At 39.7% G+C, this 26,795-nt stretch overlaps 1 protein-coding gene across 2 annotated transcripts in view; it reads left to right on the forward strand.

Moving 5' to 3' along the window:
- Positions 1–26,795, forward strand: part of LNPEP (leucyl and cystinyl aminopeptidase) — a 139,027-nt gene that overhangs the window by 72,677 nt on the left and 39,555 nt on the right. For both annotated transcript variants that reach the window (XM_053566715.1, XM_053566716.1), the window contains exons 2-8: positions 4,382–5,222; positions 9,912–10,050; positions 11,974–12,105; positions 19,213–19,333; positions 19,954–20,108; positions 22,078–22,191; positions 23,792–23,923. In XM_053566715.1, the coding sequence (XP_053422690.1) occupies positions 4,382–5,222; positions 9,912–10,050; positions 11,974–12,105; positions 19,213–19,333; positions 19,954–20,108; positions 22,078–22,191; positions 23,792–23,923 (1,634 nt within the window). The remainder of the gene's footprint in view (positions 1–4,381; positions 5,223–9,911; positions 10,051–11,973; positions 12,106–19,212; positions 19,334–19,953; positions 20,109–22,077; positions 22,192–23,791; positions 23,924–26,795) is intronic.

Here is a 26,795-nt window from a genome sequence, read left to right on the forward strand (position 1 = left end):
TCTGGCCTCCAGCAAAGTCCACCCTGCCACTGGAGTTCTCGAGACTCTCTCTGTCCCTCTAATGTCACATTTCTGTCTTCCCTCTTCCATTCCTCCACCTCCACATTCTGTCTTTATTTTTCCTTCCCCATAGAAATACATGCATAAACTGTTCCCATCTTAAACACAGATGAAAAGGAAAAGATTTAGTTCTTCTCTACCTCATAATTTTTTTTTTTTAGTTTGACCTTATGTTTTTTCCTTGAAGAACAACTCTGTACTTTGAAAGACTGGTCAGCAGTCCTTCCCTTTGTTGTTAACTTTCTGCTCCCTTTTTGGGTTGCTGGGACCAGGCTTTGTACCCCACACCCTGCTGAAGCTCTTCCAAGTGGGCACTGGCTCCCTGGTTGCCAAACACAGTGGCCTCTCTCAAGGCTTCACTTTATTTGATCTTTCTAATACGTTTAGTGCTGACCACTTCCTTCTTCATGAAGCCCTTCCTCCTTGGTTTCTGGGACGCTGCTCTCCTCGTTATGGTGCCAGTCCCGTCTACCCTCACCCTTAGCCACTCCTTCCTCTGCCCACTCACCTGACTTGTCTCCCTTTTACACTCTCCCATCTGCATGGTTTTAATTATCACATATTCCCAGGTTACTCAGAAATCTGCATTCTCCACCCAAATCCTCCTTTTGAGCTCTAGACCCACATAACATAATCCTTGTAACAATTATATCAAATAATGCTATTTTCCACATTTATAGACGAGGAAATTGAGGCTAAGGAAGGTAACCTATTTGAGATCAAGCAGTCAGTAGAAGAACCACGATTTTAGCTCTGTTAATCAAACAGCTCCACTGGGTTCTCTCAAAGGTGTATCAAATATATCCCATACTGAGTGCCATCTCATAATCCTGTTCTCACTCTTTCCTTAACTCCAGGAAAAAAATAAAGTATGAAAACTTACATTCTTAGTCTCTGTGAATAATATTCCTTCTTCCAGTTACTCAAGACAGAGTGTGTATAAGGGAGCTGACGTGGACTTTCCCTTTCTGTCCACCTCGCCTTGCAGCCCAAGGGCCAGTTGCTGCTGGCTCTTCTTCATCAGCCTGACTTGTCATCATCCCTCCTCTTCGTCTCCACTGCTGCTGTCACAGTGAAGAGCTTTATCTCAGCCAGGATATAATGACAGTCTAAATGCCTCTCAAATTTGCTGAAGAATCAGGGTTTCTTTTTATTTTTTCTTTTTAAATTTTTACTCCCTTGCAGAAATTTTGTAGCAACTAAAAAATTATCATTAGAAAATTGATATGAAAAAAGGCATGCAAAATATAAGTTCCATTTTAAACAGCAAATTCAGCAGATATAAAATTACTCTAAACACATTTGAACACTAAGTTTCTATGTTATGTCCTGTCACAGATGGTGAGAAATGGTGCTCGGACTGGCACTGCTCCACAGGCAGCATTGTGGAGCAGGAGTTCACAGTGTTTGATGAAAAGAAATGTCTTCAGTTTTCTCAGATAACCACATGGGCCTCTGTTATTTAAAACTGAAACATTTCAACTAGGAGGTTTTTTGCCTTGGGCTTATAGTTAGCTTGTACATAGGGATTTAAGAGGTTTTAGACAATTCCCTATTGCTTCAGGGTCCCACCTTTCAGGAGGGGTAAATCCCATTAGAGCAAGGAGTGGTTGTATGTTCCATTACAATTTAATGCTAAATTCAATGATGAAATTAATGTGTTTAAATTGAATGCACAGACTTAAGACTCAAACCAACATTTTCTTAAATAGGCTGGAAGTGCAGTCTTCATGGGCTGCTATGATAAAAATGATTCCCTTGATTTGATATTTAACTTGCAATGAAGAAAATGCTTCTAATGCACAGTAAGTGATTGCAGATAGGCTGATGCGCTCCGTTCTGAGGGATTAATGTCTATATAGGGGGAACACTGGGTATTAAATAATAGTCAGCTGTCTGGATTTTGGCTGGCATCTGACTAAGCTCTTGTCAGAAGATGTGACATTAATATGTACAGACAGCAGGTGCTGAGTGGTCAGGCTGGGCAGCTTGGTGGTCAGGCTGGGGAAGACCCCTTGGCTTTAAACAGGGCCTGGCTGAGAAATCAAAAAAACAACAGAAAAGTTCTAAGGGGACAGAATTCGGGGATGGGAATGCTCTTATTAAGCTGAGACTCTACCCTTAGTTTAGAAATTTATTAAGTAAAATCCTACTGCCCAGAACCCTTGTTGTCTGCATGGGGTCTGACAGAAAATAGAGCTGAGGGGCAAATGCTCAAGAGAGTGTCGTCACCCCACGTGAAGTTAAAACAAAAGTCAAAAAAGGCCTTGAAGATATTTTTAAATAAAATTAAGCAGCTTAATCTGTAGCATTGTGCCAGGCACTAAAAAAGTATCACAGAAAATTTATAACCATTAAAAGTTTAAAAACAACTAAAATAAAAATTTCAAATACTGTAGTTTCTATCAGTGAAGTATGTGAACCAAACACAATCAACTATCAAAAGAAAACTTGTCGCAAGAAGTTGGGTCACTATTGGAAGTTCAGGAGATGAAATTCCCCAAGTCAGGGTGTTATGGCCCTTCCTCTCACAGAGTGGATGGATGGCAGCTTGCTAATCCTGTACCTAGGAAGTGATTAAAAGTTTTATTCAAAGAAGACTTTTAAAGAAGTATAACTTGTACAAAGTTCAGGCTTAGAGGAGGCAGGAAAAGGCAGCCTCACTGTGATTTGTCTGAACTCCAAAGCAGAAATGGATAAGTGAGATGATTTTTTGTTTTTAAAAAGATAACCTTTCTAAATTCATATTGTACTAGGTTAAGCTGAGTTGTGGAATAGCAGGTTCTCACCAGGTGGACGGGGATGGGAAGAGAACAGAGAGGGAAGGGCATGTGGAAGACTGCAGGAGGTGCAGCCTTGCTTGGCCTCCATGTGTGTGCTTGGGACAGTGAGCACCCAGTGAGTGCTGCGGGATCCGAGCATGGGGCTTGGATCATCATGCTTCTCAAACTTTAGGGCGCATTAGTCACCTGAGGCTTTGCTAAAACTCACATGTAGGGAGGAGACATGAGAGTTTGCTGTTCTTACGATATGCTGCAATTGCTGCTGGGCCTCAGGCCCCATGCAGCACTTTGAGTAGCAAACTGTGAATTTTACCATAATCTTAGTGCTTGTTGTTTGGACTATGAGTTGCCACTGTTCAGTTGGTTGAATAGTGCAGTCCTAGGTGGCTTTAAGTCAGCTTGGCCATGCTGGTGGTGAGTGGCTCTCAGCAGCTCCCTGCCTGCGTGCCATCTCTTGTGTGGGCACGGGTCTTCACACCTCATAGGGTCAGTTTGAGTGGGGAAGTGAGGTTTATTGGAAGGAACCTAAAGATTAGGAATCATGTTTTTAGACCTGGCCTCCAATGTCAGTTTTATGACTAAGTAGTTGTGTGACTTTATGAAGATAACCCATTGTAATTTTCCTGTTTTCTCATATGTAAAATAACTAGAATACTTACCATTTTATAGAATTGTTGTGAAGGTTAGAAATGATTTGTATAAAGTACCTTGAAGGGAAATGTTAATGGTTTCAATTTGATAACTTGAGATTCCTTAAAAGCTAAAATTCTATGAATTTAAATAAAGAACATTGAGTGGTCTAATCCTAGGAATTACTGAAGTGTGGGCTTATTTACTCCTACTTTCTGAACCTTTTTATTCTCAGTGATTCTTGGTGGAATGGAAGGTATGGTTGGTGTGGCTTAAAGAACTCCCTGCTCCCCACCCAGGGCCCATGACACTTGAGGTGTGTGGTGTGGCCAACACAGGTAGGGCTGAGCTACACCTCTGAGGCTGGGGTGTGAGAAACAGGTTGAATTTTAAGCTCATCCAGTATTTATGTTCTTTTGGGTAGCTGCCCCTCCAGCCCAGGAATAGGCACCAGGAAAAGTGGGACTCAGGGAATAAGCCCATAAACACCCTTGAAACAAATTTGAGGCCTTTTGAGGAGGAATTCCTGGTATCCCAGAGCCCAAACTGCATAGGGGGCAGGGATTCCAGTGGGCACATCCCTTTGGTTATAATGACTCTAAGCCCCTGGGGGCAGACACAGCCAGAGGCCACAGCAGGGCCCTCAAAAGTCCTGGATAGGGTCCCAGGTTGTTAGGCAGGAATGTGTAAAGGGGTTAGCATTTAATCTCTGCTGCCCTATTTTGATCCTAGCCTGTTTATTTAGCTTTCTTGTTTCATGACTTCCCATTTATTTAATTCAGCTCTAAGATGGAAATATGTCTTAGTTATTTAAAGAAGGTTCTTAAACTGATGGTGGTCTTGCTGGAATATGTGTTATCGTGAGCTTTGTTTCTAACTCCATTCCTTGTCCTGTTTTGGTTTTTTAGATCGGCTTCAGCTCCCCAGGAATATGATTGAAAACAGCATGTTTGAGGAAGAACCAGATGTGGTGGATTTAGCCAAAGAGCCTTGTCTGCATCCGCTAGAGCCTGATGAGGTGGAATACGAGCCCCGCGGTTCCCGGCTGCTGGTGCGGGGACTTGGTGAGCATGAGGTGGACGAGGATGAGGAGGATTATGAGTCATCTGCAAAGCTGCTGGGCATGTCCTTCATGAACAGAAGCTCAGGTCTTCGGAACAGTTCGGCCAGCTACAGGCAGAGCCCAGACGGGGCCTGCTCAGCACTGTCTGCGAGGTCCATGGTGGTCTGTGCATTTGTTGTGGTGGCTGCTGTGTCTGTCATCGTGGTGATTTACTTGCTGCCCAGATGCACCTTCACCAAAGAAGGCTGCCACAAACAGAGCCAGTCCCTGGAGTCCATTCAGCCAGTCGCAACAAATGGGAAGCCATTTCCCTGGGCACGAGTCAGGCTTCCAACGGCCGTCATGCCCCTGCACTATGAGCTCAGCCTGCACCCAAACCTGACCTCGATGACTTTCAAGGGCTCTGTGACAATTTCAGTTCAGGCTCTTCAGGCCACATGGAATATCATTCTTCATAGCACAGGTCATAATATATCAAGAGTGACCTTTATGTCAGCAGTTTCAAGCCAAGAAAAACAAGTTGAGATCCTGGAATATCCATATCATGAACAAATTGCTGTTGTTGCCCCGGAAGCCCTTCTAATGGGGCACAATTATACCTTGAAGATAGAGTATTCAGCAAATATATCTAGTTCTTACTATGGGTTTTATGGAATCTCCTACACAGCTGAAAACAACGAGAAAAAGTATGTAGCTCTCCTGTGTCCCTGGTCCTGTGCTCTGTGATGGCCTCCTTGTGCCCACACAAGACACTAACTGTCATTTTTCTTAATTTAAAAAGTTAGTACAAGATAGTAAAGTGGTGATTTGGAGGGATATATGATTTCTCTTAGTCAAAGCTTTGAGCATACATAACATGGGATAGTTTGGGTGTGCTGGGGAAGGAGGTAGATTTGTGTAAAGATTGCACAAAAAGAGGCTCGTCATCTGGAGCTTTTCATATTGTGTAAGGTGAATCTAGTTTCCCATCACCTCACAAGTTTCTGCAGGAAGCAGAGTACAAGATACTGTTTGTATTTTAAGGCCTGTTTTCTTAATGTGCAGAACTTTTAAGTGGGACTAGTCAAATAGAGAAGAAGGGATGAAGAAGTATCTATTTACACATACCATTTTTAGTACCCTTAATCTGTATTGTTTTTTTTTAATTGCCAGTCTGACTATTTTGCATTTCTGATGGACATTAAAAAAAAAAAAAGGCTAGTAGAGAATTAATTTGGTTCAGAAGAAAAAAGATCAAATTATTCAGCTCCCTTGGCAGGCACGGTGGCTCATGTCTGTCATCCCAGCCCTCTGGGAGGCTGAGGTGGGCAGATCTCTTGTGCTCAGGAGTTTGAGACCAGCCTGAGCAAGAAGAATAAGACCCCATATCTACTAAAAGTAGAAAAAGTAGCTGGGTGTTTTGGTGGGTGCCTGAAGTCCCAGCTACTCTGGAGGCTGAGGGTTAGGGTTAGGTTGCTGTGAGCTGTGATGTTACGGCACTCTGCCAAGGGCAACAAAGTAATACTCTGTCTCCAAAAAAAAAAATTATTCAGTTATCTATCTGGACCATATACCTTGTATTCAGGCATTCATAGCGTGTAGTGTAGTTCTGGGGAGCTGCAGCACGTGCTGCATGCGAGTTTTTCATAAGGAGGATAACGTCAGTTTTCAAGTGCTATGTGCACAGAGCCTTGTTATACCTGCTGTGTGTACAGAGCCTTGTTACACTTGTTGCATGCACAGAGCCCCATTACACCTACTGTGTGCAGGCACAGCATTTTCTCTTGTTGCTCTGTAAACTAATGTCCAAATTACTGGTTACTGATCCAAATTACTGGTTAAGGTTGTCTGTTTGGCTGATATTAACATATGCTGATATATTGAGAAGTAGTTAGAAATAAATACCTTAAATCTATCTCAAGGAAATTTTTCGAACCTTCTTAAATGGGGACAGAAACAAAGCAAGATGTGTAGCCTTTTTTTTTTTTTTTCCAGACAAGTAATTTTTGCTTTTTCCCTTTATGTAATACTTCTAACACAATTTGGCATGCTGACTCTCATTTCAATTCCCACTGAAATTTGGCACGGAGCACAGTTATAGCCACAGTGGCCACTTGGGGGTTCTTGACCTTACTGTTCCTTCTCTGCTTTCTGTCATCTCTGGGAAATACAGGATAGACATAAAAACAACATTCTTAGTGTGGAAACAGACCTTTAAGAGAAGTCCCCTGGCCGTGTCTTTGAACAGAATTATTGTTCCTAGAATTCTTGGATTTGTCACTCTTGTCAGGTGGCAGCAGAAAAGGGTTTTTGGTGTGGCCACCTGTTGCATCTTTTTTTTTTCTTTGTATTTTTTTTTTTTTTTTTTTTTGTAGAGACAGAGTCTCACTTTATGGCCCTCGGTAGAGTGCCGTGGCCTCACACAGCTCACAGCAACCTCCAACTCCTGGGCTTAAGCAATTCTCTTGCCTCAGCCTCCCGAGCAGCTGAGACTACAGGGGCCCGCCACAACGCCCAGCCATTTTTTGGTTGCAGTTCAGCCGGGGCCAGGTTTGAACCCGCCACCCTCGGTATATGGGGCTGGCGCCTTACCGACTGAGCCACAGGTGCCGCCCACCACCTGTTGCATCTTACAATGGGCTGATTTGAGTTGTGGAAAATGCCAGAAAAATGGATTATGGTTTCTTAAAGTTAAGAAATGAGTAATAAAAAGTTAATATTTTAAAATCTGTTGAAATCAACTATGAAACTCTACTGTCACAAAATGTTTACTAGAACCTACTTGTTCCAGTAAAATGAATGCCCCACATAATCATACGGTGCCAACTAAAAGTTTAAAAGATTTTTAAACCTTTCAGGATGCCTGAAAACTGTAATTCAAAGCAATTTTTTTGTCTTTTAATTTTGCTTCGTTCTATTAGAGAAGTTTTTATGCATTTTCCTCATCTGAGATATAAATAGAATAAATATTTAAAGTAGTAGATGACTGGAGGCATAATCCTTGTTGGTTGGAAAATCAGGGTGTATGTAAGTGTCATTGCTGTGGTGAGGGAGTCTCATCTGTGTGACCTAAGAGGCGGGGACAGTCAGTAACCTTGGAGTTAAATCTAGAAGTTGTTGATCACAAACTGATACTAAAAATCTAGGAAACAAATTTGGATGACCACTGTGTTTCAGCTGTCCCTTGTTTCTGACAGACCTTTCATGATCTGGCCCCTGTTTTTTCTCCCAACTCCCACATGCCATGTTGAACTTTACATGCACTTTCCTAAAACCAGATGATGATAATGGACAGTATCCACTGAAAACTGAAGTGCTAGTCACTGTTCCAAACTTGTGTGTAGTCTCATCCTGTTAACTCACTGAGGTAGATATTAATATGATATTTCACAAGTGAGGAAGAAGAGGCAGGTAAATGAGCTCATGGTGAACCTTTCGGCTGGCAGGTAGCAGAGGACTCAGATCCAAGGTCGTTTTGACAGCAGTGGCTGCGTTCTTAGCCAGCCCATGTGCTGCGTCCCCAGGGCACAGCTTTTTCCCTTACATGTAATCCCAAGTGCTCAGTTCTCTGCCCTGTCCCCCTAGCTGGTTTTTGTTTGTCCTGAGCACTGCTTGAGGACGTGCCATGCTAATACTCACCAAAGAAAGAAAAAGCTTCAAGTTACTCAGCACAGATGGGAAACTGCAAGGATCACCAAGCAGCAGCCTTCCAAGCGACTCTTATGTGTCACGGGTGTCTTTTAATAACAATATTTCATTTATCTTAGAATGTTACAATAGAATTTTTATTCAAAAGTGTTAGTTGCTGCCTTTCTTGCAGTTTACCCAGCAGAAATAGTTATTGAGCACATCCTTACCTTTTTCTAAAGTACAATAATTTTAAGTGTGGAAAAAGAGTCATAGCTGTCTGGCACTTGCAGTAAAGCTCTGCGAAGGACTTTATGGGACAGGTAGTTTTTGTTACAAGTAATCTTGTTTGATTCTAACAAAGACTTTGATTATTGGTCAGGGGATCCTCTGGCAACCCTAACTTAACAAATGAGGAAATCAAGATATAGGTCACTGATCTGTCCAAAGTCTATGGCTGGTTAATTGTAGAGTTATGAGGTAAGACAGTTAAGTTCATGAACTCACCCTAGAAAAATTACTTCACACCTCACTGCTGAATGTCACTGTGGTCACCTTGAAGTGCTCCCCGTGGGAAGCTATACACTGATGCCAGCATCTAGTCCACCCTTCAAAGCAATTTTGGAACTTTTGTTCTGGAATGGCCATCAGAGCTGTCATTGTACAAGGCATGACAATTAAGTTCATGAACTCCTCCTAGAAAAAGTAGGAACTCCTCCTACCAATACTAGGCTGGTATTGGTGCACAGCTTCTCAAGGGGAGGCCTGTGCAAGTGACCATAGTGACATTTAGCAAGGAGGAAAGGAATGTAATACTTTTTTCTAGGAGGAGTTCATGAACACAATTGATTTGTTATTACTTCAAATCTCTTTCTCTTCCACTTCTAACAGTGGAAACTAAGCACTGAGCAAGTAAAGCTATTGTCTCCAAAGTGGCAGCTGCACACATAGTGTGTACCACCTGGGCTAGCACCTGGCAGGCCCAGCAGGCCCCCTACTGTGATGGTTGCTCTGCGACCGTGTTTATGTCATCTCTGAAAGGCAGACACGTTTTATTTCTCTACTTAATTGAAAGTCGGCGTTTCCCCCATTTCTTTTCATGCTTTCTCCCTCAGCCTGTGATGGAGGACCTTTCTTTGTGCTTCTCAACTGTCTCTGCTGTTCAGGAAGGGGAGGAAAACTTTCAGTTCATCTCCTAAGAGAGTAAAAGAAACAGGAATACTACAGGACCATCTAGTTGTTTCCATCTTCATAAAAGTGCAAGTTGGGAATTTGAGGTTTACTATTGTGAGACAGAGTCTGCACAGGTGACAAGTGGTGAGGTAGGGCCGGCCACTCGTTTTACTGATCTGCCATCAGAAACCTTTCAAGACTTGAGTGGCCAGCTGCACCTGTGTTCTGGCCATCTCAAGCCACACTGGATGAGAGCACAGCCTTGCACTCCACCACTGCCCTCCATGAGCTGCCCACTCTCTACTCTTCTCTGCTTTTCCAAATACTCATCTTTTAAGGCCCTCTTCAGATTTTGTACCAATTTCCTTACAGTGTCTTCAACCTGTAGTTAGAATTTGTTGCCTATCCCTTGTTCCCAGGGTGTTGTTTCCATTGTTAGGACATGATTTGCAGTCTGTCCCTTCTATATAACTCTGCTTTTCCCCCTTGATTGAGGATCCTTGAGGACTGGGATTGTACCATGTTTATCTTAGTATCCCCAGAACCTTACAGATAGGTGCTCAGCAACTTGTGCATTGAATTTGCATCTCTTTTAGGTACTTCGCAGCAACTCAGTTTGAACCTCTGGCAGCAAGATTTGCTTTTCCTTGTTTTGATGAACCAGCATTTAAAGCCACCTTTATCATCAGGATCATAAGAGATGAGCAGTATACTGCTTTATCAAACATGCCCAAGGTACTGTTCTCCTCAAGTGTAAAGCCTCTGAGTGAGTCTTTTTCTTGATCTGCTCTTTGCCAACCTGCTGTTGAAAATGTTTAAAATCATATACATTCATATTCTTCCTTAAAATACTTACATAAAAATTAAGGTATATGTTGGGAACAACTAAAAAGTCACCTGAGAAGTACATGAGGAGGAGAACCTGCCAGAAGTGGAGTGTGGCAGCAGCGTGTGCTGTGTGCTGGGAACTAAGGTCATGCGGACGGCAGTGCCCTGACCGGCACCAGATCAGAGACATCTTCCTCAGGCAGGGTGAATTTGCTTTTATAAACGGGGCTATTTGATGGTGTTGAATTTTGATTGTTTTTGATGTTCTCTTGGTAAATGAGCACTCACTGTTTTTGTGATTGACAGCTAGAACAGCAGCCTCCTTGAAGCCAAGCAGAATTATTTTCAAGCTAAGCAGAGCAAGGGGTCCTCAGACACTGTGGGTCTGTGTGCAGCCTGACAACCTCCTGGAGCCCTGTGGGAGGGGCAGGACAGCCACACCCAGCAGGCTGTGGAACCAGCCCTGTGGGCAGCAGAAGATGTCTGCTTCCTACTCAGGAGGCTCTAAGTTGCACTCTAGCCCTGTTCTTCACCTCCTCCTAAGAGAAGCGGGTGCCTAGTAACCTAGGATCCCAAAACTTATCCTCACTGGTAATGGGGAAACCCTGTCTCCGTCTGCTGCAGACTTCCCACCTTCATCCACTCAGAATGGACCTGTGGGGTGTCCTGTGGTTCATGTCCTGGGGGGCCCAGCTGCACTTCCCCCTTCCCTGGATGTACTGCTAGCAGCAGAGCAGATCACTCCCTTGTCATAGGGAGGTTTTGGTTTTCGGGTATCATAGAGGGGAGAAGCAGGGCCACTATTATCACTGTTAACTTACATTTATTTAAAGTCATCTTTGGCTATTAACAACACTGTATTTCATATTAAAAATATATAAGAAACTAAATCTTACGTTCTGTGTTCTTACCAAAGAAAAAGCAGGAGGTCATGAGGAAACTTCCGGATATGATAGATACGTTTATAACTTTGATTGTGGCGATGAATTTGTGAGGGTACACGTATATCCAAACTCATCAGACTGTGTACCTTCCACATGCGCAGGGTTTTCTAATTTCAGATTAATGTGGGGTGCAAACCACTAGATCCCATAGTTCGTGTTTGTAAGGTTAAAGTCTAGTTTGTAGGTGTGTTCTCTACCCAGGTAGTGGGCCATATACCCATAGACAGTTTTTTGGTTTGGGGTCTTTTTTTTTCCTGTTTTTTGTTTATCAATTATACATCAATAAAACTGTTAAAAGAGAGAGACTTGAGACATAATATCCAATTACTGAAATGTGTGATTATTTATTAGATCCTACTTTGAACTTGCAAAAGATGTTTTGGTGATAATTGGGGAATTTTGAATATGAACAGGATATTAGATGAAATTGAGTCGTGACCGTAAATCTTGTTAGAAATGGCAACCACATTGGCCTTTTGTAAGAAATGTGATTTTTTTTTTTTAAAAGAAGCATACAGATGCATTGGCAAATAAAATGTCATTTGTCTGTCACTTACTCTAAAATACTTCAGCCAAAACAAAACATATTGGAAAATATAGTAAAATATTAACCATTGTTAAAACCAAAAAAATAAAAATAAAAATAAAATAAAGTCATCTTTGGGACTAAAAACTCCCTAAGGATCTTCAGCATCCTCAGTGTATATCAGTGTATCCCTGTGAGGAAAGATGGAAGGACAGGCTGAGATGAATCCAAGCTGGCTCCAGAAACCCATGTGGAGGATTAGGACATGTCAGGCCCGCCCCACTTATGTCCCATCTGAATTCTTGGTTTATCTGTCATCATCACTAAGTCGCAGAACTGTCATCTTTGCCCTTTGCATAGAAATCTTCAGTCCTGATGGAAGATGGACTCATTCTGGACGAGTTTTCTGAGAGTGTGAAGATGAGCACTTACCTGGTGGCCTTCATCGTTGGGGAGATAAAGAGCCTAAGCCAGGATGTGAACGGGACCCTGGTAGGTGCTCTGTTGATTGTTGCAAGGCTTAGGAAAAGCCCTTGCTGACAGGTTCCTTGTAATTGCTGTAGGAAGAAAACAAACTTTTAGAAAATGCTCTGACTTTTATATCAGAAATGCTACTTTTCCCCCTTAGCTGATATTTACTATTATTAATTTAATGCCTGCAAGTCAATTTTCAAGTTTCTTTTCATTTTATTTATAAATTATAATAAGAGAATTCTAGTAAGATAATAACGCTTTTAGAGTAATGTGATGGCTGCTCACTTTCTGTGACTATTTGGATTTAAATTAAAATTAAAGATGATACGAATTCACTTCTGTAGTCTCCCCAGCTTCCTCTCAAGTGTTGGGCAGGGCTCATGTGGCCACAGTCACCATGTGAGGCAGGTCTGGCTGTAAAAGTTGGAAGAACCTTTTCTTCTTTTTAAAAAGAAAATCAAGTCCTGACTGAGTTTCCTTATTTTAAAGTAAATAAAAACTTACTTTTTCAGTTTATCTTATGTTTTGCGAAAATTGATCACTTATTCTTAGTATGCTCCTTTGTTTTTCTATCATTAGAACCTGTCTGTAAATGATTATTTGATAGGATTTTATTCATAAATTTCATCATAAATTCCTAATAAAACTAATATGTTCATGTACTGACAATATAGAATGGGAAAAGCCTCTTTCTAACTGAAATATGATTATTCACAATAGAAATAGTAAATTCAAGAGTTTTGTTCCATTATTTTGATCCCCACCAAGCGAAATTGTCTACCTTTGCACACTGCTGGTTAGGGGTGTGCTCCTTTTGTAGTTGGGAGAGCTGTAGTGACCACAGCATACTTGAGTCTTATCATTCTGATAGTTGAGAAGGGGATATTTCTCACATTAGCATAGATTACACAGTCTACCCCTACCTCTTGAAAACAGGGACAAAGATTGGGTTTCTCTGGCTGTTTATCAGCAATAATACTCTGGGCCTTTACCCTGTGCACTTAGGGGCAGCACAGAAGTAATTGAGTGTTCGGTGGGGAGTGTGGACACTGTGTTCAGTGTGTGCTCATGGGGGAGTGTGGACACCGTGTTCAGTAAGTGCTCATGGGGGAGTGTGGATGCTGTGTTCAGTGAGTACTTGGTGGGGGAGTATGGATGCTGTGTTCAGGGAGTTCTTGGTGGGGGAGTTTGATGCCACGTTCAGTGGGTGCTTGGTGAAGTTTACTCACCTTTGGACTAGAAGATTTCATTTCTAGTCTACATCAAAAAAATATTTTTTAATTTTTTCAAAAGGATATTAAACCTATTTTAAATCTGAAGTAAGTCAATTAATTCCACTTCAATTGTTGCATCATAAAAGTAGCCCTTGATTCTGAGTCCACAGTCTTGATAAAGCCTAAAGCCCAATGTAGAAGACTCAGTTCTGCCTCTTATTCTTTTTTATTTATTTATTTATTTTTTTTTATTTGGCCGGGGCTGGGTTTGAACCCACCACCTCCAGCATATGGGACCGGCGCCCTACTCCTTGAGCCACAGGGGCCGCCCAGTTCTGCCTCTTATTCAAGACACACCTGTATACCACACTCTCCGGAAGCTTTTCCCCAGCTAGAATTAATCATTCCCTCTCTGATTTTTCATGGCATTCACATCTTTGTTGTGGTTCTTATCATGCTCATTGGTATAAAACCCAAGCACTTTTTATTGTACCCCAAAATGTCTGAGTCTTGTGTCTTTTCTTTTTTTCCTCTTGCCTCCCAGCTCTTCTCCCTCTCTTTCTTTCTCCCTCTCTCTGTCTTTCATCTGCTGTGTTGGCTTCTGTTTGCCTATAGGGTTACCCTTAACTCATCATTCTGGTGCTCAGACTTGCCCTGTCAACTCATCTACATGTGGTGTTTCTGCTTCCATGTGTCCTTTGGTCTGGCCGAGCTGGGTTGTCACATGCACACTTCATTCTTGTGTGCATGGGCATCTGCACATACATATACAGAAAGAGATTCATAGAGGAGAGTTTTACCTAAATTTTTTTTTTCTGCTTCTTACTTAACCTGCATTAAGAATTAACATGGTTAAGTGTGGGTTATGGAATCTGTCTGTGTTCAGCTCTTTCCTGCACATCTCCCAGCTCTGCCCGCCTGGAGAAATTGCTTTCTGATTTTCTCTAAACCTCGCTTTCTACAACTCCAATAATATATTGCCTACATTAGCTCTGTTGGGATTAAATGTTTAAAATTCTTATGAAATATTGAGTATCTGTGTGTATATACATATACGTATGTGCACATGCACTTATTCTTAGGGTGCACACTTCCTGTCTTCCATATTTCCATATGAAAAATCTCCTCTGAAAACCTTTGCCTATCAATAAATATAAATAATCTTTATTATTTTTAATGTTACCTAATAGTAAATGTTTTGAAAAAATTAGCATTATATATATCAATATTTCTATTAATTTTTTCCTCTTAAGAAATAGGGAAGGATGTAACATGCATAGAGTTACACCCCATGCTGGAAGTGGTCCAAGGCACTCTTTTATAGGCACTTTAATTTTAAAACCTAATGAGAGCTCAGCGCCCATAGCACAGTGGTTACAGCACCAGCCACATACACCGAGGGTGGTGGGTTCGAACCCCACCTGGGCCAGCTAAGTAACAATGACAACTGCAACAGAAAAATAGCTGGGTGTTGTGGCAGGCGCCTGTAGTCCCAGCTACTTAGGAAGCTGAGGCAAGTGAATCTCTTAAGCCCAAGAGTTGGAGGTTGCTGTGAGCTGTGATGCTGTTCTGTCTCAAAAAAAAAAAAAAAAGCCTAATGAGGAAGAGGCATGTTGCTGATCAGGAAACAGTGTCTCAGAGAGGTTAAGTAATTGACCTAAGATTACATAACCAGTAAGTGATAGTCAAAATTGTTTTGTCCACCATAGTATATTGCTTCAAACAATAATTTGGTAACAAATAATTTCTAGAGGTATGTTGACCAGAAATTCAAACCTTGGAGTCCAACAAAAGATTTTTGTTGCACCTAAATGTTGTGTGACCTCTAGAATGGCATCTGTTTTGCAGTATTTGACTGCAGGTTGATTTAACAACTTCAGAAATAAGGCAGTAAGGCCCCACTTATAAAGTCAGTCTTACCGAACAACTAAAAATGTCAAAGCTGACTGTAGAATACTACATGTATCCTGTTCAGTGATGCAGACTGCTATGCTGTCGTAGCCCTCAATAGGGGACACTTCCTCCATCATTTCTGATCCTTCCTTGTTCTTTAGCCCTTTCCCCGCTTTCAGGAATGCCAGAATTACCTAGAAAATTCCAGGCCACTTGTGATATACACTACTTTATCTGTTTGTCGTGATGTCTTTGTTTTGTTGTGGGTCTTTTGCCACTGCTGCTTTGCTTTTGTTTTTACTGTAGTCAAGTGTCACTTGTAGAGGCAGGATCTGGTCATGGCTAGTCAGACGTGTATTTTCACATCTGACTGTCAGAACCTCCAACAGTATTGTCTGTGTGGAGTTATGATTTTATTTTAATCAGAAATATGATTTTGTTTCAAATTTTCACTAAAAATATTTCTATCTCAAGTACCTTTCCACCAGCTAGGGACATTGTGCACAATTTGTATCATTCTTCTAAACTCTTATCTAATCTGTTGTTTGGGAAAGAAACAGTATTTTGATATTTGATACTGTTTCTTTGTGTCTTTGTGGGGTTTTTTCTATTTTTTATTTTAATTTTTTTTTTAACTTAAACTTTTATGTGTGGCCTGTTATCTATTTAGGAAGGCTGGTGTTTTTCAAGAAATTTAGTATTGAAGCTTCCAGTATTTTCTACCTTTGTAAATCTTGTAGACCATATTATTGTCCTTTTTAGAGGATTGAGGTTTGGTTCTGAAATATTTTTTTCTTTTCTTAACTAGTTTTATTTGTATTAAATTAACAAATCTTTTATTCCTCAGTCTTAAAGAACTCTTTTCTCTGGGCAGCGCCTGTGGCTCAGTGGGTATGGAGCCAGCCCCATATACCGAGGGTGGCGGGTTCAAACCTGGCCCTGGCCAAACTGCAACAAAAAAAAGCTGGGCATTGTGGTGGGCGCCTGTAGTCCCAGCTACTTGGGAGGCTGAGGCAAGAGAATCACCTAAGCCCAGGAGTCGGAGGTTGCTGTGAGCTGGGACATCATAGCACTCTACCGAGGGCAATAAAGTGAGATTCTGTCTCTACAAAAATATTTAAAAATCAACTAAAAACAAAAAAAAGGAACTCTTTTTCCCAAGAGCTGACCAGGGATCTTTATAACTGTGTTTTCAGAAATCTTTTATCAGTCTTTACAAGAGATGGTGGTAAGAAAAATTTAAAGTTGTAAATCTTAAGCCAGGGGTGCTCAAACTTTTTAAACAAGGGGCCAGTTCACTGTCCCTCACACCGTTGGAGGGCTGGACTATAGTTTTAAAAAAAAACTATGAACAAATTCCTATGTACACTGCACATACCTTATTTTGAAGTAAATAAACAAAATGGGAACAAATACAATCACACCGCCTCATGTGGCCTGTGGGCTGTAGTTTAAGGACCCCTGTCTTAAGCCCAGACTGCCAATTGACTATTATTTAACACTGTTTAGAGTACTTTTATCAACCCCAGAATGCTTTCTTTGCTGAGCTAGATTTTTCTCTTTATTTTTTACTGGTTTTGTTGCTCTTAGAACAAGCTTCACGATAATTATAATGATTTATCCTTAGAAAGAACTCATAACACATTTTTTCTTAAGAAAAAAAAAAAAAACAGGGCGGTGCCTGTGGCTCAAGTAGTAGGGCACCAGCCCCACATACCAGAGGTGGCAGGTTCAAACCCAGCCCTGGCCAAAAAACTGCAAAAAAAAGAAAAAAAAAACAGAAGCAGAAAGAGAAAATACCAAACTACCTTTTTTCCTAACCATTGGATTCCAGAGATGTGAATGAGTGGATGTTTTGGTCAGATTTTAGTTTTTGTGGACTTCTTTTTTCTCTGTGACTTGTTCTCTAAGGAAGGTGCTTTGCACATACAGTGACAGGAGTGGCCAGATGATGTGTGCAACAGAGGAGTGAAGAGGAATTGTGGTGTAGGAGGTGTGTCTGTTGGGATAGCAGCTTCTGGACAACTGAGTTGAATATACCATAAAATACATGTATCCAGAAAGAATAAGTGGAGATGATAAGGACTTGCCTTAAATTGCACATGAACTTGGTACTATCATTTACAGTGATAAGGATTTTGAAAAGATTGTCAGTCAGGCTTTTTAATTTAAGGCTAAAACTGATGTCAGTAAAAGGAGAAAGATGCAGAGAATGCATTTGTCAGGCAGGATCAGTGTGTAATGTTCTTGGCAGGTACTGACCACATTCAGGGAGCTGTGGCCACAGCCCTCGACCAAGGGCTGCAGATAGTAGTAGAAAGGACTGCTGAAGTGCATTTCGCCACACAGTCTGGAGAGCAGATTTCTGCTATGTTGAAAGCAACTAAAGTAACTTAATTGGTTAACTACATTCTAGATACTTAGTTTTTACAGTAACTGTTGCCACAAATGTTTTCATCCCATGTATTTGCTCTAGATATGAATAGAGTCTACTTGTAATAATGATAATTAATAACTAGCATTTCTTGAACACCTACATTGTGACATGTACTAATCTAAGTCCTGTACATGGATTAGCTCATTTAATCCTTATGGCAAACCTATGAGGGCAGAAGCTGCTTTCATCACTGTTTTATAGATAAGGAAACTGAAGTTGAGTAACCTCCTCAAGGTCATACAAGTAGCAGAGATTGGAACTACAGCACTTTAACTAAATTAACTTTTTGTTCATTATTTAAACTTTGTTTCTTTATACATATTTAGCTTTTATGCCATGTTACCTCCATTTTTCTTTGATTAATGTGTATGTTCTGTAGACTGCAGCCTCACATAAAGGCAATTATGGTTGAAATCTATGTGACCTCTTAGAAATCATTGACAATTTTTTCGTTCTTTTTTTTTTTTTTTTTTTTTTGCAGTTTTAGGCTGGGTCTGAACCCGCCACCTCCGGTATATGGAGCCAGCGCCCTACCCCTATGAGCCACAGGTGCCACCCGAATTTTTTCATTCTTAAATGAGAAAGTAAAATTGATATGGAGTAAGAGCTCAGCAGTGTGCTTTTCCCAAGTGATGAGCTACTCCACAAGTTGCCATTTCCTACCCAGTGTGATCTTCATTTTAAGGTTTTCATTTTCTTCTGTGTCCACATCCAACTTTCCCAGCTGAGTATAGAGGGCTTTTTTCAATCAATTGAAAAACAGTAAATATTGCTTTTTAAAACCCATTGCTTCTAATACAGTTGTTTAAATTTTGCCTTTTGGTACTTACTGTAAGATGTTTATAGTTAGTCATGCCATATGTGTTTAACTTATGCACTTAGTGAAAAATGGAGAGGGAAAGAATAGCAGTTTAAGTGATGGGGGTGGATTCATTTGCTTTTCCTTTTAGAAGGCAGTGAGAGACAGTCTGTTTTTTCTTAGTTGGTTTTAGTTGCTGTATTCAGCTTCCCCTGAATTGAGTGTGAGCATCTCCCTGTATGATAATTTTGTATACAACAGGGTCCATAAAGCAAGCTAACAACTGAGAAAAAAAGTAAGCTATGTAAGAAAATTGGCTATGTCACTCTTGCTGAAAGAGGACATGGTGGTCTCTAGTCAGTTTTTTCAGGGAAATTTCAACAAATATGCACTTTCTGCCATCTGTGCTAACTTGAGAACTAACTCCATCCTGGCTGTGCCTCCTGCAGTGAGCGTCTGCTAGAGACCGCACTATGATAGGCACTAAGGACACGGAATTTAATTCTGACCCTTAGATAACTCGGTATTCACAGCTCATTAGTGGGGGAGAGTAACTGAAGGTTAATGGGACAGAAAGAGAAGAATATCACGAAGTTGAAAGAGTAAATGCTTATAAATTGCCATAGGATGACCCTGACAGGACAGTGCACAAGAGTGTCTCCCTAACAGTTCATACAGGTGCATGCAGCTCTCAGCTGATGCTGCTCTGGACGGCGCTCACCTGAACATCATGGTGTTCTGATTGCCCCTGACCTTACCTCATACGTGATGTTGCCCTTTAGGTCTCCATTTATGCTGTACCAGAGAAGATTGGTCAAGTTCACCATGCCTTGGAAACAACTGTGAAACTTCTTGAGTTTTATCAAAACTACTTTGAAATTCAATATCCACTTAAGAAATTGGGTAAGAATCAAACAATCCCTCTGATTTGTACAATTACAACCTAGATTTATTTTGTAAATGTTTTTTGAAAGAAATTTTATCCAAGTTACTTTAAAAGAAAACCAGTAAACATCATTAATGCTTTAAAAATTGTAATTGTTAAGATGATTTTGATTTCACGAATATATCTGAAGAGTTTATGGAATGGTTACAAAGCTGCTGCCTAAGTGCACACTTACTTAGGACTTCGTCTGGAGTTTGACTAATTCTAACTTTCAAAAAATTCCTGATTCAAATAAGGAAAACTGAGAAAGGGAGCTGAGGAAGGCAGGATCTCAGTACTGCTCACCAAGGAGCTGGTTCCAGATGGGGAGGACTGACGTCCTCCTGCTCTAGGAAGTTGATTCTCCATGAAGGAGTTAGGTCCCTTTTTCTTCACTAAGGGACAGTGGAACAGTTTGATCAGGGATTTCCTATGAGGAGCTCACAGAGCTGGAATAAGGAAGATTCTATTTGTTAGCAGTATGAAAAGAAGTTACTGCCTTCACAGCAACAAAGCACTATGTAAAATATTTCAGTTCAGTGCTAAGGAGTGCCTGAAGCTGAAGGGGAAGCTGATTGCTCTTTCCTGTTGTGTCTAGATCTGGTGGCTATTCCCGACTTTCAAGCAGGTGCAATGGAGAATTGGGGTTTGCTCACCTTCCGAGAAGAGGCACTTCTGTATGACGACAACACTTCTTCAGTGGCAGATAGAAAACTGATTACTAAAATCATCGCTCATGAGCTGGCCCATCAGGTATTAGCAGCCAGAGGTCTTATGTCTTGTACATGAAGTGGTGGGGTTCTATACTGGATTTAGATGATGATAATTATTCAGCTTTTTTTTTAGCATTACATTCTTCATAATAAAACAATAGATTTTTAATACAAACTTAATTTTCAGATGAAAATGCTTTCAAATTGTTTAAGTAGACTTTATAGTTTAAGGCATTTTCACATCTTTATTTCAATTTACAATTGCTCCAGGGTGGCTGATAATCCCATTTTACAGTTGTGAAAACAGACTCAGCTTAAATAAGTGATTTTCCCAGAGTCACACAGTTAGTAGGCATCAGCATGGCCCTTAAAGAGCCACTGTCTCCTCTGGATGTCCTTGTCCCTCCATCACACACAGCTGCTCCCCTGCTGCCAGCTGCTCCATGTAACTCTGTGGTGAGGAGCCTTCCCATCCCTATGACATGGACAAAAGAAAATCTTAGCTGGGCCTTGTGGCAGGCAGTTGAAGTGTCAGCTACTTGGGAGGCTGAAGCAGGAGGATCACTTGAGCCCAGGACTTTGAATTTGCTTTGAGCTACAATGATGCCATGGCATTCTAGCCTGGGCGACAAAGCAAGACTCTGTCTTAGAAAAGAAAAAAAGGGAAAGGAAAGGGAAAAAATAATAAAATAAATCATGGCACGTAACACCCCACTTCTTCTCAGCCCCTCGTGTGTGAAGGAAGACTTGAGCAGACTCTGGCGAGTGCCCTCTACCTCAGACATAGCTGATCTGACCAGAGCCCTTGTGAGGCTTCCCAACAAGCTGACACAAGAAACGTGTGCTTATTTACTTTTATGAGAGATCTCTAGGTATATTAGTTCTTGGACCAACCATCACCACTAGGGGAATATTATTCTTTATTGCTTTAGGACTGACAAATCACCTTCTTCTGAAACAGATTTTGAGGTAATATTTTAGAAAAATATGCTATTGTAATTCTCAAAAGTATTTCATTTTAATATCTAGTAACTCCGTCCTTTTGAAGCTGATTTGAGATAAGCCTTAAGCTGCATTGACTAAAGTGCATACTTTATGACTACTTTTTATTTCAAGAATTTTTGAGATGCAATTTTTAGGAGAGTCTCTGATTTTTTTTTTTATCTATTTTGAAGAAAACATTTAAAGATCTTTCTGATTTTATCTGTTTCTATATACACCAACTTTCTTTTTTTTTGTTTGTTTTGTTTTTTGGAGACAGAGTCTCACTATGTCACCCTCGGTGGCACAGCTCACAGCAACCTCAAACTCTTGGGCTTAAGCGATTCTCTTGCCTCAGCCTTCCAAGTAGCTGGTGCCCGCCACAGTGCCCGGCTATTTTTTGTTGCAGTTGTCGTTGCTGTTTTAGCTGGCCCGGGCTGGGTTCGAACCCGCCAACCTCGGTGTATGTGGTCGCACCCTAACCACTGAGCTATAGGTGCCGAGCCTATATACACCAACTTTCATAAGAAATGTTACTTGAATTCTAGTTTGATTCATGCAAATATCGTCTTCACCTTGGGCACCTGCTGGGGAGCATGAAGCATGGTCTCTCTTTATGGAAAATAACTAAATAGAAGGTAGAAGAATTTCACTATCTGGGAAATCTCACTTTTATGCATTGACTAAAAAGTTTTAATTTCCCTACATAGGCTAGATAGAATGTTTATTAAATTGATAAATATGCTAATAAACAAATGTCAATAGTCTTTCTTGCTTGTTTTCCCATTTAATTAAGGTAAAGTATTAAATTTTTAATTTTTCCTTTAAAGTAAATTTATATAACTTTTATTAAGTTTTAAATTAATTTGAATTTAATTTGTTTTAACTATAATTCCAGTTCATTTTTAAGATCCCATCTAGCTATGTACTCTAGTTATGAATAATTACTCTGACAATTTAGCCAATTAGTAGAAAATCCCTGAGGATATAAATATTATGTTGGTTAATAGTTTGTTTTTCCCTCACAGTGGTTTGGTAACCTGGTAACAATGCGTTGGTGGAATGACCTGTGGCTAAATGAAGGTTTTGCTACCTTTATGGAATATTTTTCATTGGAAAAAATATTCAAAGAGCTCTCCAGTGTAAGTATGTTGCAAATTGTCAACTCATATTTTTCATGTATTTTCTTTGACTTTAAGTAATGAAAATGTTTCTAGGAAGGTGTGATAAATATTGACCTTTGTTGCTGATACCAATACCTTTTGAGATTAGACAATGAAAATTACACTTTTATTTATTGATGTATTTCATTGAAAGATGAAATTATGGAAGTTTATTTTACACTTTTGTGATTAAGATGAACATTTTATACTGCTTTACTATATTTTATTTTTAACAGATATGGCCCTTATGCTTGAAGAAATTTAGATGAAGTGGAAAAGACAAAATATTTTTATCATGTGTATAAAGAAAAAAAACTTGACATTTCGTAGCAGTGCTATTTATTACATGTGCCACTGTCTGTATTCTGTAATAGGGATAATTTGCCCTTTTTAGGTACAAACCATATTTTGTGCCCTTTTCCAAAGACTTGGAATTCTTTTTCATTACAGAGAGGCACCATAGTGTTGTCACTATATTATTAGACTCTCTGGAGATATTTCCTATACTTAAGGATATTTGGGCACACTAGGCCATGATAAGGCAGGTACTGACAAAATAATTCAAGCAAGAGGTGGGAAAGTGTAAAGATCCCTTTCAACCCTGAAATTCTATGACTTTCCATGAAACTTCCTGGTGATCTGATCCAAGACTAGTTTAAAACATAAATACTCTTAGAACTTTCTATTTGAAATTTCTGTATAGGGCTTATTCAGAACTTTCAAGAAGTAGGAGGAATTAATTTTTAGCTAGAATACTAAGCAAGTTACTTTAAATCTGTGTATGGTGCTTAGTTAAGCGATGAGATACACACTTTCACCACTTGGTGGTACCCAGAGTATTTAAAATCTTTTTCTTTTTTTTTAATTATTACTAAATCAAAGCTGTGTACAATAATGCGATCATGGGGCACCATACAGTTTGACACATTTTCATCACACTGGTTAACATAGCTTTCCTGGCATTTTCTTAGTTATTGTGTTAAGACATTTATATTCTACATTTACAAAAACTTCTATACTTCAGGGGAGCTCATCACTGAGCTCTCAAAGAATTCTTTCTGTTTAAGAGTTATATTTTCCCAACAATAAAAAAAAAAAAAAAAGAGTTATATTTTACTTAAAGTGGAGCTCGGTGAAGGGAAATGTGTGTTATTTTATTAGAAAACACTGGACTATCTCTGAGAAATCAGCTTAAGGACCAGGTTTTGTTCTTTTTTAAAAAAAATTTCATGTTTTATTTTAAAAATATATGCTAATCTTTTTAGAATATTCATCTGGAATATGCAGAGCTATTATTTGTTTACTTTAGCAAGATATTCTAACTCACCCTTTTGTTGTTCTTTAGGAAAAGCTGGTTTTCATTTGGCCAATTTATAACTGTTTTTAAATTCAAGGAATATATGTGAAAGTCACAGTGCTCCTACATTTTCAAAAGCTTATATTCTGAAGTTTAGTGAAGCTGTTTCTTTTTAGTAATGACCTTACATGGTAATTAGTCTAATTCATGTAAATAATTGTTGCACTTATCTTTGCCTCTGATGCTCTTAGTGATACTATAATTGCTGCTATTTTTTGCTAGTATGAAGATTTCTTAGATGCTCGATTTAAAACCATGAAGAAAGATTCCTTGAATTCATCTCATCCAATATCATCATCTGTTCAATCTTCAGAACAAATTGAAGAAATGTTTGATTCTCTTTCCTATTTTAAGGTATTACTATACACAGAAAAAACTCTTGTGTGAGTGAGCTGCATGATTTAGATAAATACTATTTTCAGGTATCATGTTAAACTTTAAATATTTTCTATTTAAATCTTTTTTTTTTTTTTTATTGTTGGGGATTCATTGAGGGTACAATAAGCCAGGTTACACTGATTGCAATTGTTAGGTAAAGTCCCTCTTGCAATCATGTCTTGCCCCCATAAAGTGTGACACACACCAAGGCCCCACCCCCCTCCCTTCGTCCCTCTTACTGCTTCCCCCCCCATAACCTTAATTGTCATTTATTGTCCTCATATCAAAATTGAGTACATAGGATTCATGCTTCTCCATTCTTGTGATGCTTTACTAAGAATAATGTCTTCCACTCCCATCCAGGTTAATACGAAGGATGTAAAGTCTCCATTTTTTTTAATGGCTGAATAGTATTCCATGGTATACATATACCACAGCTTGTTAATCCATTCCTGGGTTGGTGGGCATTTAGGCTGTTTCCACATTTTGGCGATTGTAAATTGAGCTGCAATAAACAGTCTAGTACAAGTGTCCTTATGATAAAAGGATTTTTTTCCTTCTGGGTAGATGCCCAGTAATGGGATTGCAGGATCAAATGGGAGGTCTAGCTTGAGTGCTTTGAGGTTTCTCCATACTTCCTTCCAGAAAGGTTGTACTAGTTTGCAGTCCCACCAGCAGTGTAAAAGTGTTCTTTTCTCTCCACATCCACACCAGCATCTGCAGTTTTGAGATTTTGTGATGTGGGCCATTCTCACTGGGGTTAGATGATATCTCAGGGTTGTTTTGATTTGCATTTCTCTAATATATAGAGATGATGAACATTTTTTCATGTGTTTGTTAGCCATTCATCTGTCATCTTAAGAGAAAGTTCTATTCATGTCTCTTGCCCGTCGATATATGGGATTGTTGGCTTTTTTCATGTGGATTAATTTGAGTTCTCTATAGATCCTAGTTATCAAGCTTTTGTCTGATTGAAAATATGCAAATATCCTTTCCCATTGTGTAGGTTGTCTCTTTGCTTTGGTTATTGTGTCCTTAGCTGTACAGAAGCTTTTCAGTTTAATGAAGTCCCATTTGTTTATTTTTGTTGTTGTTGCAATTGCCATGGCAGTCTTCTTCATGAAGTCTTTCCCCAGGCCAATATCTTCCAGTGTTTTTCCTATGCTTTCTTGGAGGATTTTTATTGTTTCATGCCTTAAATTTAAGTCCTTTATCCATCTTGAATCAAATTTTGTGAGTGGGGAAAGGTGTGGGTCCAGTTTCAGTCTTTTACATGTAGACATCCAGTTCTCCCAACACCATTTATTGAATAGGGAGTCTTTCCCCTAAGGTATGTTCTTGTTTGGTTTATCGAAGATAGGTGGTTGTAAGATGTTAGTTTCATTTCTTGGTTTTTGATTCGATTCCAAGTGTCTATGTCTCTGTTTTTGTGCCAGTACCATGCTGTCTTGACCACTATGGCTTTTGTAGTGCAGACTAAAATCTGATATGCTGATGCCCCCAGCTTTATTTTTATTACTAAGAACTGCCTTAGCTATACGGGGTTTTTTCCGGTTCCATACAAAACGCAGAATCATTTTCTCCAAATCTTGAAAGTACGATGTTGGTATTTTGATAGGAATGGCATTGAATAGGTAGATTGCTTTGGGAAGTATAGACATTTTAACAATGTTGATTCTTCTCGTCCATGAGCATGGTATGTTCTTCCATTTGTTAATATCCTCTGCTATTTCCTTTCTGAGGATTTCATAGTTTTCTTTATAGAGGTCCTTCACCTCCTTCGTTAGGTATATTCCTAGGTATTTCATTTTCTTTGAAACTATGGTGAAGGGAGTTGTGTCCTTAATTAGCTTCTCATCTTGACTGTTATTGGTGTACATAAAGGCTACTGACTTGTGGACATTGATTTTATATCCTGAAACATTACTGTATTTTTTTGATGACTTCTAAGAGTCTTGTGGTTGAGTCTTTGGGGTTCTCTAAGTATAAGATCATGTCGTCAGCAAAGAGGGAGAGTTTGACCTCCTCTGCTCCCATTTGGATTCCCTTTATTTCCTTGTCTTGCCTAATTGTATTGGCTAGAACTTCCAGCACTACGTTGAATAGTAAAGGTGACAGAGGACAACCTTGTCTGGTTCCAGTTCTAAGAGGAAAAGCTTTGAGTTTTACTCCATTCAGTAAAATATTGGCTGTGGGTTTGTCATAGATAGCTTCAATCAGTTTTAGAAATGTGCCACCTATGCCTATACTCTTCAGTGTTCTAATTAGAAAAGGATGCTGGATTTTATCAAATGCTTTTTTCTGCATCTATTGAGAGGATCATGTGATCTTTATTTTTGCCTCTGTTAATATGGTGGATAACGTTTATGGACTTGCGTATGTTAAACCAAACCTTGCATCCCTGGGATGAAGCCTACTTGATCATGATGAATGACTTTTCTAATGATAAGCTGTAATCTATTGGCTAGGATTTTGTTGAGAATTTTTGCATCTATATTCATGAGTGAGATTGGTCTGAAATTCTCCTTTTTGGTTGGGTCTTTTCCTGGTTTTGGTATCAGGGTGATGTTTGCTTCATAGAATGTGTTGAGGAAGATTCCTTCTTCCTCAATTTTTTGGAATAATTTCTGCAGTACAGGAATAATCTCTTCCTTGAAGGTTTGATAGAATTCTGGAGTGAAGCCATCTGGACCAGGGCATTTTTTGGTTGGAAGATTTTTTATTATTTCTTTTATCTCGGTGCTTGAAATTGGTCTGTTCAGGAGCTCTATTTCTTCCTGGCTGAGTCTAGAGAGAGGGTGTGATTCCAAATATTGATCCATTTCCTTCACATTGTCAAATTTCTGGG

The sequence above is a fragment of the Nycticebus coucang genome, chromosome 17 (genome assembly GCF_027406575.1).
Source record: "Nycticebus coucang isolate mNycCou1 chromosome 17, mNycCou1.pri, whole genome shotgun sequence".
NCBI classification, from domain to species: Eukaryota; Metazoa; Chordata; class Mammalia; order Primates; family Lorisidae; genus Nycticebus; species Nycticebus coucang.